We start from the raw sequence: 12,266 nt of genomic DNA, 5'->3' as shown, positions 1-12,266 counted from the left end.
AAGGTGAGGTTGCCTCTGGGTCCAGTAACCCTCCAGCCTCTCCTGAGCTGCAGAGGCTCAGAGCAGAGAGGCGGAGGGAACTAAGTCCTCACAGGAGGAGTGCTCACCTCCAGGCCAGGAAAGGCGGGTCACCTGTGGACCGGGGCTGCTCTATGCCTCAGAGGAGATAAAGGCCAGCCTGCCCAGTCCCAGGTTGTGGGAGCAACATCGTTGGTTACCTGTTCCTGCCGGCACCCTGTCCTGCTTTCTGCCAGAGTTCCTGACCACGCCCAACTCCCTGCCTTGGACCCCGCTTCAGCCTCGGACCAGACACAGACCACGCCGCATGGTACTCCCCCCCCCCCCGGGACCAGCACAAAAGGTAAACGGTGTTTCCGTGCACTGCTCTGGTTTCGGTATTCTGTTGCGCCAGAAGCGGCTTAGTCATGCTGGCCACATGACCTGGAAAAACTGTTTGCAGACAAACGCCGGCTCCCTCGGCCTGTAAAAAGAGATGAGCGCAGCAACCCCAGAGTCGTCTGCAACTGGACTTAACTGTCAGGGGTCCTTTACCTTTACTTTACCCAGATCTTGTTTCTGGTTGTCAAGGGGCCCCCACGAAGGTGCAAGTTTCAGGCCATCTCGATTCTGTCTTCTGCTACCCCTCCCTGTTTGCTGTCACCTGCAAATTTGATAAGCATCCGCCCAATTCCTTCATCCATGTTATTTATAAGGCACTGGACAACAATGGGCCCAGGACAGAACCCTGCAACACCCCACTTGTCGCTTTTCTCCAGGACGATGAGGAACCATTAGTGATCCCTCTTTGGGTTTGGTCAGTCAGTGTCCTGAAACCCAGTGTCAACCTAAAGCACATTGAGTCGCAACTTCCATTCCCTGTCCAACTTTCAGTGCTTTTTGATGATCTATACCGGGTTCTGTCAATAAGCATCACATGAGCATATATCAGCAATATCTGGACCACATGTTCCCCATGCCTGGAGGATAGGAGTCCAACGGAAAGTCCATTTGCTAAGATTTAGGAGGAACTAACAGCTTTGCCCTTACTTCTACAGAGGCAACTTCTGACGGGAAATGAGATGATTCCAGACACAGCACTGAAGGGGTTCTTTTCTGCCCTCCTGATGACTGCCTCAAGATCGTTCTCTGGGCCCCCTTGTTCATTTCTGCTGCTCCTTCTCCTGCAAATGCTGGGTGAGTGTTTAAAGGTAGACACTGAACTTGCAGGCTTGCTCAGGGTTTTAGCTACAGTAAAGTCCAGTATAACCCATAGCTTATCAGAATCTGCCACTCTGGTGCCCCCAAGATATATGGGAATTGGCTATGGACGGCACCGGGTTGGTGAGCCTCAGTGTAGCAAGAAAATATAGGGAGCCTGCAGCAGTCATCCAAGGTCCTTCTCTGTGTGCCTCTATTACGGGAGTGCCTATGTTATAAGGGGCCTTTTCAGTGGTGGCTCCCCATTTGTGGAATGCTCTCCTTTGTGACCCGGGCTTTTGGCCTTGAAGTTGTAAGGTTTCAAGTACTTGCAGACTTTTCTTTAGTGGAACAGGATCTGTAAGACCCACCTTGTATTTGTAGATATTTTTGATGGTTGTGTTTCTCGTAATTGATCTGAGCAATTAGAGAGTGTTTCTATGTAGCTTTGGGTCACATTTGTGACTTAATAATAATAATAGAGAATAGTGTGAGGCAAAGTAAGGGATGCTCTGTAGAAGGAAGGGCAAAGCTGTTAGTTCCTCCTCCTAAATCTTAGCAAATGAGCTTTCCTTTGGACTCCTATCCTCTGGGGGTGGGGAACTTGTGGTCCTCCAGATATTGCTGATATATGCTCATTTGATGCATATTGACAGAACCCAGTATAGATATTCAAAAAGCACTGAAAGTTGGACAGGGAATGGAAGTTGCCCCTCCTTTCTTGGTCCAAGAGGGCAAGTGGCCAAGCAAGGACATAGCGCACAAGGCCAAGGCTGCCCTGGGGTCCGACAGCAGACACCCCTGCAGATTCCTAACACTGCTAGCCTGATGTGAGGGCCAGCAGAAATAGACCTTGCCTCCTTCAAAAGCCATGGTCCTTTATTATATGCTTGATTTAAATTCTCTTAGAGACATTAGAAACTGGCTTGTCCCAGATGAACATCACCATCTCAGGCAGGGTGACTTTCCCGTGACCACCTACTTGGTCTTCTGACATGGGTTCTGTCTTGCTTTGCACCAATGTGTTCCTCATATCCACAGTGCTATTTGTTTCCTCCTTGTTAAAGGGCCCTGCAGGCTACTGTTTTATTGTGTGTGGGAGGGTGTTTCTGCAACATGTTCTCGAAACATACTCCATCTATGTGCTGGAGAGAGGGGGCACGCCCAAAGGTGGAAAATTTGGGAAAACCAGTGTTTAATGATGTAAGGGACGCAGGTGGCGCTGTGTGTTAAACCACAGAGCCTACAACTTGCCGATCAGAAGGTGAGTGAGCTCCCGTTGCTCAGTCCCAGCTCCTGCCAACCTAGCAGTTCGAAAGCACGTCAAAGTGCAAGTAGATAAATAGGTATGGCTCTGGTGGGAAGGTCAACAGCGTTTCCGTGCGCTGCCCTGGTTTGCCAGAAGCAGCTTAGTCCTGCTGGGCACATGACCCAGAAGCTGTACGCCGGTTCCCTCGGCCAAGAAAGCGAGATGAGCGCCGCAACCCCAGAGTCGGCCACGACTGGACCTAATGGTCAGGGGTCCCTTTACCTTTACCTAAAGTTACTTTGCATATCACAAAGTCTCCAGAGTTTGCATTATTGAATTTGCATTTCCATGAAAATCAGAAGTTGGGGCCCACAGGACATTGATTCTCTCTTCTGCCTCTTTTCGAAGAAGAATTGCCGCACTTCCTGCATTTTGCAAGTCAGAATTTTTTATCTCCTACTGTGCCTGAAAAGCTCATTTGGTTGGTTTGAATGCCCCATTTCCAAATGTTCCCCATTACTGCTTTAAATGTAACAAATAATAAAACACAAGGCAGTATTGGGGAGAATTTATATCTTTGTCTTTGTTCTGTTGTTTTCTTATCACTGACTTCCAGCTTTTCAAACAAAATATCCACGCTAGAGGACTGTGATTAGCATTGAAACCATTCCCTACCCCGCCCCCGATTCTCCCAAAAAATCTATTATCCTCTATGAACAGGTTTCATGCTGATTTATTATCTGAATATTCAATTATTTGCTGAACATTTCACATCAATATATTTGCAGCATTAAATAATCACCTCCCTCAATATAAGAAACACTATTTGGGAGAAAGAAGGGCTGCAGTAGCAAGTAGTATTTGGCAGTACTTGGTAACAGCTGCTAAAATGAGAGAGATTTTAAAAAACAGAAAAAAGGGGAGGTAAAAATTATTATTACCAGCTAATCTGAAATAGGAGTGCCATGTGTACTGGAGATGAAATAATTGCATAAACCATGCACCTCTAGTGAAATGCTTTTGAGAAGAATTGAGGTGAGCAGGGCTGTGTTGTCCTTCATCTTGCCTCTGTTCCCCCATTTTCATTCCCTGAATTAAATGCATCATTGTGGGCTTCCGGTCCTGCCTGCCTTAATGGAGGCAGCCCCCACGATAGTGGGGGATCGTCAGCAAACAAAAACCAAGGATGGCTGAGGATAAATCATCCTTGCAAATTCTCCCCCAGGGAATTTGCTTCACTCACAGTTCTTCTCGGTACCTGGCTCTCGCTCCAGCATGGAATGCGAGAGGCAGGGAGGCACTGAGTGCAAAAGCACTTCGCCTGGCGAAAACCCTCCAATGCCACCATTAAGAAACAGAGGTTCTTCATTTAATTTGCCTTTTAATTGGCTTTAAAGTATCAACGCATGATGGGAAAGGGTTGCGACAACATACTGCGGAATATACCAGCTACATGGATCAAAGGTTTGAACTGAGATAAGATTTTCTTCGGTGTGAGAGTCTTTTGGAGAGAGGGAAGCCCATGATTTACTTATTTTATATATTTATGATTAAGCAACCCTCTCCAGAATATAAGATATAAGATAAAAAATATATTTGCAAGTGAGGAAGAGACGTTGGAGTAATATTGATATTGACAGGCAAAAATGGAAACTGCGTGTGATCTGAAATGAAGAAAGAAGGGGGAGGGGAAGGTCAAGACTGTGTTGGAAAAACAGAGTAATTCCTGCCTCACCTCCATTCAAAAACAACAAACACTGTAAATGGACAGAAAGTATATCCATGGACCAAACAGTTTCACATGCAGGGCAGATTAAAGATAATAGTTTGACTTCCGTGTATATTGCAACATCACGAATAGAAATCATTAATTATGTAGCTGTTGACTAAGGGATTATTATTATAACTGAAATGTAACTGACATTAATTAAGATGATGGAACGCAGTGATATAAGATGGAAATGCACCCAAACCAACGTGCAGGGGGTCACTTTAACTAAAATGTATTAACTGGAAGTTGATTGGCATTTTGATAATTGTATAGTTTGGGAATTAATTGTTATTGTTTTGATTTGTCTGTTATTGGGGGTATATTGGAAAACAAACAAACAAATGTGAGAGGACGTCTGCTCATGCAGTGGGATTTTGCTTTCCTCTTCTTCCACTGCAGCCCCTCGTGGACCCTTAAATCCTGCTCTAAGCCCCCATAACAGATTTTGAGGGCACTCAGGGGCGGCAAGGAGAAGAGGAGAATATTAAGTACCGCCGCATGGGTGGAAGTCAGTTTCACTCACACACAGTGTTGGATACAAGCCATTCATTTTGTTGCAGGTGCCCAAGGCCAAGATTTTGAAGTTCTTCAGGCCCCAGGACCCTTGTGTGTTTCAGTAGGAGAGACCCTCACTCTGACGTGTACAGTAAGTGGAAATGGTCCACCAAGAGGCGTGAAATGGCACAAGGGCTTGGGCAGAAACCAGCCCACCATTTACAGTGAAAGAGCACCATATCACTCCCGCGTGACCAGGGTTGTTCCTGGATCAGAAACAGACTTCAGCATCTGCATCAGCAACATCCGACCTGAGGATGCCGGGACCTATTACTGTGTCAAGTACAGGGCAGGAGCCCAAGAAACAGAATTTAAATTGGGAGTGGGCACTGAGGTTTCCGTGATTGGTAAGTATCCCTAAATTCTCTTTGCCCCCAAGAAGGGAAAAAATTCCCCCTCAGTACAAAAGTTCCATATTGTGAGCATAGGTCTCTAATGAAGGTCAGACTTAAAAAAGAAAGAACAGTGGATGGAGCCACAAAATGTTTCTCTGATTAATATTCTAACCCTTTTAAAAAAAAAATTTGGGAGGGGTTATTATTTTGTTGCTTCCGGTTTAACTATTTATTTGTCCTTTTATCTTGTATTTTAAACTTGGGATCCAACCTGAGATCTTTTGATGACGGGCGGTATATAAATCTAATAACTTTTAAAATGCAAATAAATAAAGTAATAATGAAAATAATAAAAATGTGAAATATACCAGGCCAGTAAGAGGCACAATGGCAGCTCAAGGCCACATTTCAGCCAGGGAGAAAAATGCAAGCAGTGGGCAAAGTGGGACTGATAAAGGTGTGGTCTGGAGGAGTCCCAGGGGCCAGGTGGTCCTGTTTCCCCTCTAGCAAGTTCTCTTATGGCTATCCTTTGTAAGAAACTGCTCTCAGGATGCCTGCAACATAAAGGTAAAGGTAAAGGTAAAGGGACCCCTGACCATTAGGTCCAGTCGTGCCCGATTCTGGGGTTGTGGCGTTCATCTTGCTTTACTGGTCGAGGGAGCCGGCGTACAGATTCCGGGTCATGTGGCCAGCAGGACTAAGCCGCTTCTGGCGAACCAGAGCAGCTCACGGAAACACTGTTTACCTTCCCGCCAGAGTGGTACCTATTTATCTACTTGCACTTTGACGTGCTTTCGAACTGCTAGGTTGGCAGGAGCAGGGACCGAGCAACGGGAGCTCACCCCGTCACAGGGATTCGAACTGCCGACCTTCTGATCGGCAAGCCCTAGGCTCTGTGGTTTAACCCACAGCGCAACATACCTGGGTCTTTATTCCATGGGAATAGGTGGGCTTCATTCCACCCCCAGCCTGGTCTGATTTCCTAATTGATCAGTTAATTATTTGGGCATTTGAGGGAAGAGGGAGAGGGGCAAAAAGCATCTCTCTCTTATGAAGAACAGTGGGGGCTGATGAAGGAGTCTTTTTTACTATTGATTGTCACCCTGGATCAAGCTGGTTAGAGCAGGGATAGGCAAACTAAGGCCCGGGGGCCAGATCCAGCCCAATCGCATTCTAAATCCGGCCTGCAGATGATCCAGGAATCAGCGTGTTTTTACATGAGGAGAATGTGTGCTTTTATTTCAAATGCATCTCTTCACACACAGCCAAACAAGACAACAATAAAAATCCACCAACAGCATACGAATCAATATGGCTAACCTGATCCAAAACACCCACCCACCCCACTCACACACGAAAACAAAGACCACCACAGCCAACCACAAATGAACAACCACACCCTAGGCCAACCCCAACCTCTCTCACCACCAAAGGAACACAAGTGAACAGCAGAGAACCTGCACAAGCAACGCTGACACCAAACCCTACATATAGTAAGTAAAATAGAAACATCGCCACCCGACCCGACCCCCACCCATCTTTTCCCCCCACCACCTCTTTCCCCCTTTTCTTCCTAATGTCTCAACAAATGAAACTGATTTGTAAAAATGTTACATGGGGGGGGGGGGAAATATGAGAGAGGGACATTGCACACATACTTTTGTAAATCAAGAAAACCTTTAATTTAAAAAAATGCATCTCTGGGTTATTTTTAATTTAAAAAAATGCATCTCTGGGTTATTTGTGGGGCATAGAAATTCGTTCACTCCCCCCCCAATATAGTTGGGGCCCCCACAAGGTCTGAGGGACAGTGGCCCCCTGCTGAAAATGTTTGCTGACCCCTGGTTAGAACATGGTGCTGATAATGCCAAGGTTGCAGGTTCAAGGTAGTTTTGGATTGGTCTGAAGCAGCGGGATCAATTCAAAGTTCAGGCTAACCTCGGGCTCACAAAAAGCCAGCCTCCAAAGTGTTGCAGAAAAACACCATATAAGGAGGACACCAGGAAGGGAGGAGCTTCCAGTCACCCAACACTCTACAATCACAGTGTATAAGTTGTTGAGCTTTTTAAAAGGAAGTTGCCAAAAACACGTCCCAGTTTTCCCAGACATTTTTCCAGAAATTCCTCCCCCACTCAGCGCTATTTTAAAAGAATGAATCCCAGATATGACCAGGAAAACTCAGACGTATAGTAGCCCTATGAACGAGCAGCTTGCTCTTACTGCCTTTAACATTTTGTAAGTTCTCTGAATATTACAGGTTTTTTTTTAAAAAAATGCACTGTTAATAGGAATAATGACACGCGGAGTATTTTTGAACTTTGAAATGAGCAAGGCAGCTATGAATTTCTATGTGTAAACTCTTACAAGTTGATCTGTATATTCTCTGAATATTACCTTGCCGGAGTCTTCGGACAGAGGCTCCCCTTGCTGTTGGGCCAAAGCTTTTCTTGGTGGTTAATCTCCTGTCTTTTCCCTTGCAGATCATTCTCTGCTGTCCTTCGATCTTTTTATCGGACTTATTCTGGCCAACAAGCTTATTGTTCTTGTCCCTTTCCTCTTATACCGTTTCCTCAAAAAATAACGTAGCAAGAGAAACCTGAGAAACAGAGGGACAGGAGCTGGTGGAGACCTTCCTAGAACTTGTCTACAAAGACCTATGCAGCTGGGGCCAGGATACCTTGGAACACACTCTGCACAATGTGGGAATGGTGCCAGCTACCTTTTGAAACTTCCTTCCATCATGTATCATCCCTAGTGCCATTTCTGCGCCCGCTGAAGTCCTCCTTTTCTCAACAAGTCTTTTCCCTGGAGATGTTTATCCTGTTGTGTATCTGCATTGGATTAGAAACTGTTTTCAGGGATATTTTCATTGTCCACCCCCTCTCCCCCGTGTTCTTTATTGTGATTTTCCAGCATTTCAGAAGCTGGTGCCCCTTATACTGGAGCAACAGAAATTATTAACACCTAATCAACTCTTTCAGGGGGTTTTTTCCTGGAGACACCACCACGCAAACCTAGTTATTCACTTGCAGTAGAAGCAAGTTGTATTATAGCAAGAAGCAAATAAATATAGTTGTTTATTACACTATCCCACAAACAGGTGTACGCCTTTCATCTTCCAGTGTGTTTGTGAACATAATGAAGTTCCACCGTTCTCTGGCGAATGCCCCCTTGTGTTTTACTCCTCTGGTTAGTTTTAGGTTTTGTGTTTATTTCTCCACGAGGGTTATTTTCCACGCTCTCTCGGAGCAGGGTGCTACGGAAGCTCCCTTGAGGTCTTTCCAGAACTTGGCCTTAGCTACACATGCTCGCATCAACACAATTCCAGTTAAATGTTTGTTCACCAGCTCTTGGCTTTCATTTGTATGAAAATTCAATAAGGCTACTTCCAGAGTTTGGGTCAGAAATGTTATCTATTTGACTCATCATCTGGTTCCAAAGTGTCACGACGCAGAAATTCGACAAATCTCATGATCATTAAGGCTATGCTTGTGTATGTTAAGATTGCAGCCTAACCACTAAACCAGGGGGTGGGGAGGGGGCCAGTTTAGAGGGAGCCTAACTGACTGCTTGGGTTGAATAAGTGTTTGAAAGGGCTGCATCAATAGGAGTATAGCATCTAGATCAAGGGAAGTAATAGTGCCACTGTATTCTGCTCTAGTCAGACCTCACCTGGAGTACTGTGTCCAGTTCTGGGCACCACAGTTCAAGAAGGACACTGACAAACTGGAACGTGTCCAGAGGAGGGCAACCAAAATGGTCCAAGGCCTGGAAACGATGCCTTATGAGGAACGGCTAAGGGAGCTGGGCATGTTTAGCCTGGAGAAGAGGAGGTTAAGGGGGGATATGATAGCCATGTTCAAATATATAAAAGGATGTCACATAGAGGAGGGAAAAAGGTTGTTTTCTGCTGCTCCAGAGAAGCGGACACGGAGCAATGGATCCAAACTACAAGAAAGAAGATTCCACCTAAACATTAGGAAGAACTTCCTGACAGTAAGAGCTGTTTGACAGTGGAATTTGCTGCCAAGGAGTGTGGTGGAGTCTCCTTCTTTGGAGGTCTTTAAGCAGAGGCTTGACAACCATATGTCAGGAGTGCTCTGATGGTGTTTCCTGCTTGGCAGGGGGTTGGACTCGATGGCCCTTGTGGTCTCTTCCAACTCTAGGATTCTATGATTCTATGAAAGGGCAGGAGATAGCTGGCTAGAGGATGAAACAGCCAAGATGATGGAGTGCTCTCACAGACTCTTTTGAACTCTCTCCTGTAATGCATTACTCAATAAAAGTCTGATAATCTGATTTGAGCCTCTGTATTGATCCCTCAGAAATGAATTTTCTCCCACAGTTGCCACCTTTGGGCGTGTCAACCCCATGTGCCTGTAGCTATCCCTGTTGCCTCTGTCGCGCCAGCACAACTGTATTATTATTACAGTGGTACCTCAGGTTACATACGCTTCAGGTTACATACGCTTCAGGTTACAGACTCCGCCAACCCAGAAATATTACCTCGGGTTAAGAACTTTGCTTCAGGATGAGAACACAAATCGCATGGCGGCGGTGCGGCGGCAGTGGGAGCCCCATTAGCCAAAGTGGTGCTTCAGGTTAAGAACAGTTTCAGGTTAAGAACAGACCTCCAGAACGAATTAAGTTCTTAACCCAAGGTACCACTGTATTTTCCATTTCCCTTATCAGTGCTTCAAACCCCCTATTGTTTATTCATTTATTTTAATTGTTAATTCTTTAAAATGTTTCATGCTAACAGTTCATAATGCATGGTTAGTGCTGACCTGGGACTTGGTATCCATGTGCAGAAAGCACTCCTGGTGAGGTAAATCTCTCTTATTCAGGAGAAATTTAATAACGTTCCATTTTACCTGGACATTTGATGGCCAATAGATATGAGTCATGGCAAAAGCAATATTAATAATGTGAAGGTGTGTGGTTGCTTTTAGATGTTCTCAATTTCCCTCCAATGTTTTAAAGTTGGTTTTACTTTTTTAAAAAAAAAATAATTTTACTGTTTTAACATTTTGCTGTTTGCCACTCTGGGTTTATTTGGGAAGAAATGCAGGATAGAAATTTTAAATACAGTGGTACCTCGGGTTACATACGCTTCAGGTTACAGACTCCGCTAACCCAGAAATAGTACCTTGGGTTAAGAACTTTGCTTCAGGATGAGAACAGAAATTGTGCTCTGGTGGCACGGTGGCAACGAGAGGCCCCATTAGCAAAAGTGGTGCTTCAGGTTAAGAACAGTTTCAGGTTAAGAACGGACCTCAGGAACGAATTAAGTACTTAACCCGAGGTACCGCTGTACAAACAAACAATAAATGCCCTGCTGTCTTCGAGACCATGACTTGATTATGTCATCATAGATTTGTACAACGGCATGACAATATTGGCAGTTTTACTTTCCATCCCTAGCACGGTGTCACCATAGATTTCCTGCAATGGCATTAAGATATTGATACGGTTGTTTTGCATCCCTTTCCTAATGATCCCTAGCACAACATTCACCTCTTTCGTTGAAGCTCACCATCTTCACTGAGCTCTCAGACAGAGATGCTCGGTGGCTCTTAAATCCAAAGGTGCACGACAAGATGATCAAGGGTCTGGAAACCAAGCCTTATGAGGAACGGTTGAAGGAGTTGGGCATGTTTAGCCTGGAAAAGAGGAGACTGAGAGGAGATATGAATGAAGATAGCTATCATCTAAAGGGCTGTCACATGGAAGATTTGATCCAGCATAGATTCCAATGTATAATTAGCAGAGTAACAACTACAACACGTTGCAGGATTCCCCCCAAAACAGACCAGAAGCAATTACCGTAATATTTCGTCCAGCAGAGCTTTGCTGCTACTGAAGGCAAATGAGCATAATGGTCACAAATCCAATACATTCAGAATTGGCACTGTCCATAAGAAATCCAGTTGCAGCAGACTTAACTTAAACTTATACGGTGGTACCTCAGGTTACAGACGCTTCAGGTTACAGACTCCACTAACCCAGAAACAGTACCTCAGGTTAAGAACTTTGCTTCAGGATGAGAACAGAAATTGTGCTCCAGCGGCGCAGCAGCAGTGGGAGGCCCCATTAGCTAAAGTGGTGCTTCAGGTTAAGAATAGTTTCAAGTTAAGAACGGACCTCAAGAACGAATTAAGTTCTTTACCCGAGCTACCACTGTAATAAATTATAATGAGACTAAAACTTAACACTATACAGTTATAACTCGGGTTGAAGTTGCTTCAGGTTGAGCGCTTTCGGGTTGCGCTCCACGGCGACCCGGAAGTAACGGAACGCGTTACTTCCAGGATTCACCGCTCGTGCATGCGCAGACGGACAAAATGATGTGATGCGCATACACGGAAGCGGTGAAACGCAACCCGCACACACGCAGATGTGGGTTGCGTTCGCTTCAGGATGCGAATGGGGCTTCAGAACGGATCCCGTTTGTATCCAGAGGTACCACTGTATACAGAATACCACACCAGGAGTAAAAGAGATAGAAAGTGAAAGTGAAGCCCAGGCTCCTTCTGGCCTCTTATTATAGTCAGCATGACCTTGACAGAAGAGAGAACAGAATCAGTTTAGTAATAGTGCCACTGTATTCTGCTCTGGTCAGACCTCACCTGGAGTACTGTGTCCAGTTCTGGGCACCACAGTTCAAGAAGGACACTGACAAACTGGAACGTGTCCAGAGGAGGGCAACCAAAATGGTCAAAGGCCTGGAAACGATGCCTTATGAGGAACGGCTAAGGGAGCTGGGCATGTTTAGCCTGGAGAAGAGGAGGTTAAGGGGTGATATGATAGCCATGTTCAAATATATAAAAGGATGTCACATAGAGGAGGGAGAAAGGTTGTTTTCTGCTGCTCCAGAGAAGCGGACACGGAGCAATGGCTCCAAACTACAAGAAAGAAGATTCCACCTAAACATTAGGAAGAACTTCCTGACAGTAAGAGCTGTTTGACAGTGGAATTTGCTGCCAAGGAGTGTGGTGGAGTCTCCTTCTTTGGAGGTCTTTAAGCAGAGGCTTGACAACCATATGTCCGGAGTGCTCTGATGGTGTTTCCTGCTTGGCAGGGGGTTGGACTCGATGGCCCTTGTGGTCTCTTCCAACTCTAGGATTCTATGATTCAGTTTACGCCAGCTGTACTCAGC

At 45.3% G+C, this 12,266-nt stretch overlaps 1 protein-coding gene across 1 annotated transcript in view; it reads left to right on the top strand.

Annotated features, from left to right (window-relative positions):
• The first annotated feature begins 1,028 nt into the window (after positions 1 to 1,028).
• LOC307219168 (signal-regulatory protein beta-1-like) overlaps positions 1,029 to 12,266 on the top strand; it is a 30,795-nt gene continuing 19,557 nt past the window's right edge. The window contains exons 1-3 of the mRNA XM_079982170.1: positions 1,029 to 1,194; positions 4,778 to 5,119; positions 7,588 to 7,600. Of these exons, the coding sequence (XP_079838296.1) occupies positions 1,080 to 1,194; positions 4,778 to 5,119; positions 7,588 to 7,600 (470 nt within the window). The 5' untranslated portion in view covers positions 1,029 to 1,079. The remainder of the gene's footprint in view (positions 1,195 to 4,777; positions 5,120 to 7,587; positions 7,601 to 12,266) is intronic.

The sequence above is a fragment of the Podarcis cretensis genome (genome assembly GCF_951804945.1).
Source record: "Podarcis cretensis genome assembly, chromosome: 6".
Taxonomy (NCBI): Eukaryota; Metazoa; Chordata; class Lepidosauria; order Squamata; family Lacertidae; genus Podarcis; species Podarcis cretensis.
Note: the sequence above shows the minus strand (reverse complement) of the source record. Positions and strands in the feature narration are given on the sequence as shown.